The 1,237-nt window shown below is 34.9% G+C and overlaps 1 protein-coding gene across 1 annotated transcript in view; it reads right to left on the bottom strand.

Moving 5' to 3' along the window:
• Positions 1-927, bottom strand: part of LOC106470552 (fibropellin-3-like) — an 18,217-nt gene extending 17,290 nt beyond the window's left edge. Inside the window, exon 1 of the mRNA XM_022399159.1 lies at positions 209-927. Coding sequence (XP_022254867.1) covers positions 209-927 — 719 coding nt within the window. The remainder of the gene's footprint in view (positions 1-208) is intronic.
• Positions 928-1,237: the final 310 nt, after the last annotated feature.

Below are 1,237 nucleotides of genomic sequence, written 5' to 3'. Positions count from 1 at the left end.
GGACGGCTAGCGCAGATAGCCCTCGTGTAGCTTTGAACGAAATTCAAAACAAACAAACAAATTTGATAAATCTCTAATATGGTAAATTTTATTAATTCATATTAAAAATGTTATAGTTGTTTTAAAACGAATTTTAGTGAAATAGATTACATTATTTACATTCCTGCTATTGAAATATAATGAAATTTTTAAGAGTAGCTTTACTAACCTGCATGTTCCTCCATTATAGCATATGACCGATTCTGCTTCAGGACCACATTTTGGTGAATATTGGCATTCGTCTCCGTAGTATTCTTGCAAACATTGACACTGGTAGGAAGAGAAATCCGCAGAAGCAAGACAGTTGCCATTGAAAGTGCAGTGGTTGTTAATACAAGGATCTGCATGATATTCATTCTTGGTGATCATCTCGTAAGTGATGTTAAATCCGTAAACATCGAGAAAAAGATCAATAACCCGCAAATGTATGTTACCTTGTTCTATAACCGTAAAATCTAGCACTAGAATAGTCTTGTTCGTTACTAAATGGTTAAGATGCGAGTCGAAGCTAAAAATACCTAAATCTGTCTTGCCCATGTAATGAGACTCATCTTCAAAGTAAGCGTATTCGGTAGCACGAAGTCCTTCTCGCATATAGAACTGTGTAAAATAGATGGCTATCATTTGGTTCCCCGGTGCTTCGATCTTCCATTTACAACTAATTGGAATTGGGTAAGCATTAGGAAAGTTTGGTGTAAAAATAATGCCTTTTGGATCGTGTAATGTTCCTCCACAGTTTGTAAAAATCGTTGATTCTTCACTTACGACAGCAAGGAACGTTTTTGATAAAACGAAATACACAAAAAAGGCTAAACAGTGGTCTACTGTATACCTTAATCCAGAAGGGTAGTGATATGAAGAAGCTCGAACCATTATCTTCCACGGCATAATCAAAGGTTTATTGAAGATGATTTTTGATAAAGTTTTGAAAGTTCCCATGTAAAATTTCTTAATACAGAGAGTTAGCTCTAGGAGTCAGGCTTATATTCTTTAGTTTGACGTATTGAGCAATCTGTGTTTGTGTGTTTTCAAGACGTCGCCTATCAAGATACTACAACAATTTCATTCCGATGACGTAGATAAGTAATGATTTCCACTCCACTTTCTTGTAGTTCTTCACGTGCATGAGGCAAGTTTGGGCTGAATGTGAAATGCAAAAGAAATAATAATAATCTATCTATATATATATATATATAGA

The sequence above is a fragment of the Limulus polyphemus genome, unplaced genomic scaffold (assembly GCF_000517525.1).
Source record: "Limulus polyphemus unplaced genomic scaffold, Limulus_polyphemus-2.1.2 Scaffold4081, whole genome shotgun sequence".
In the NCBI taxonomy this organism is placed as follows: domain Eukaryota; kingdom Metazoa; phylum Arthropoda; class Merostomata; order Xiphosura; family Limulidae; genus Limulus; species Limulus polyphemus.
The sequence above is the reverse complement of the archived record's forward strand: the minus strand, read 5'-3'. Positions and strand labels throughout refer to the sequence as shown.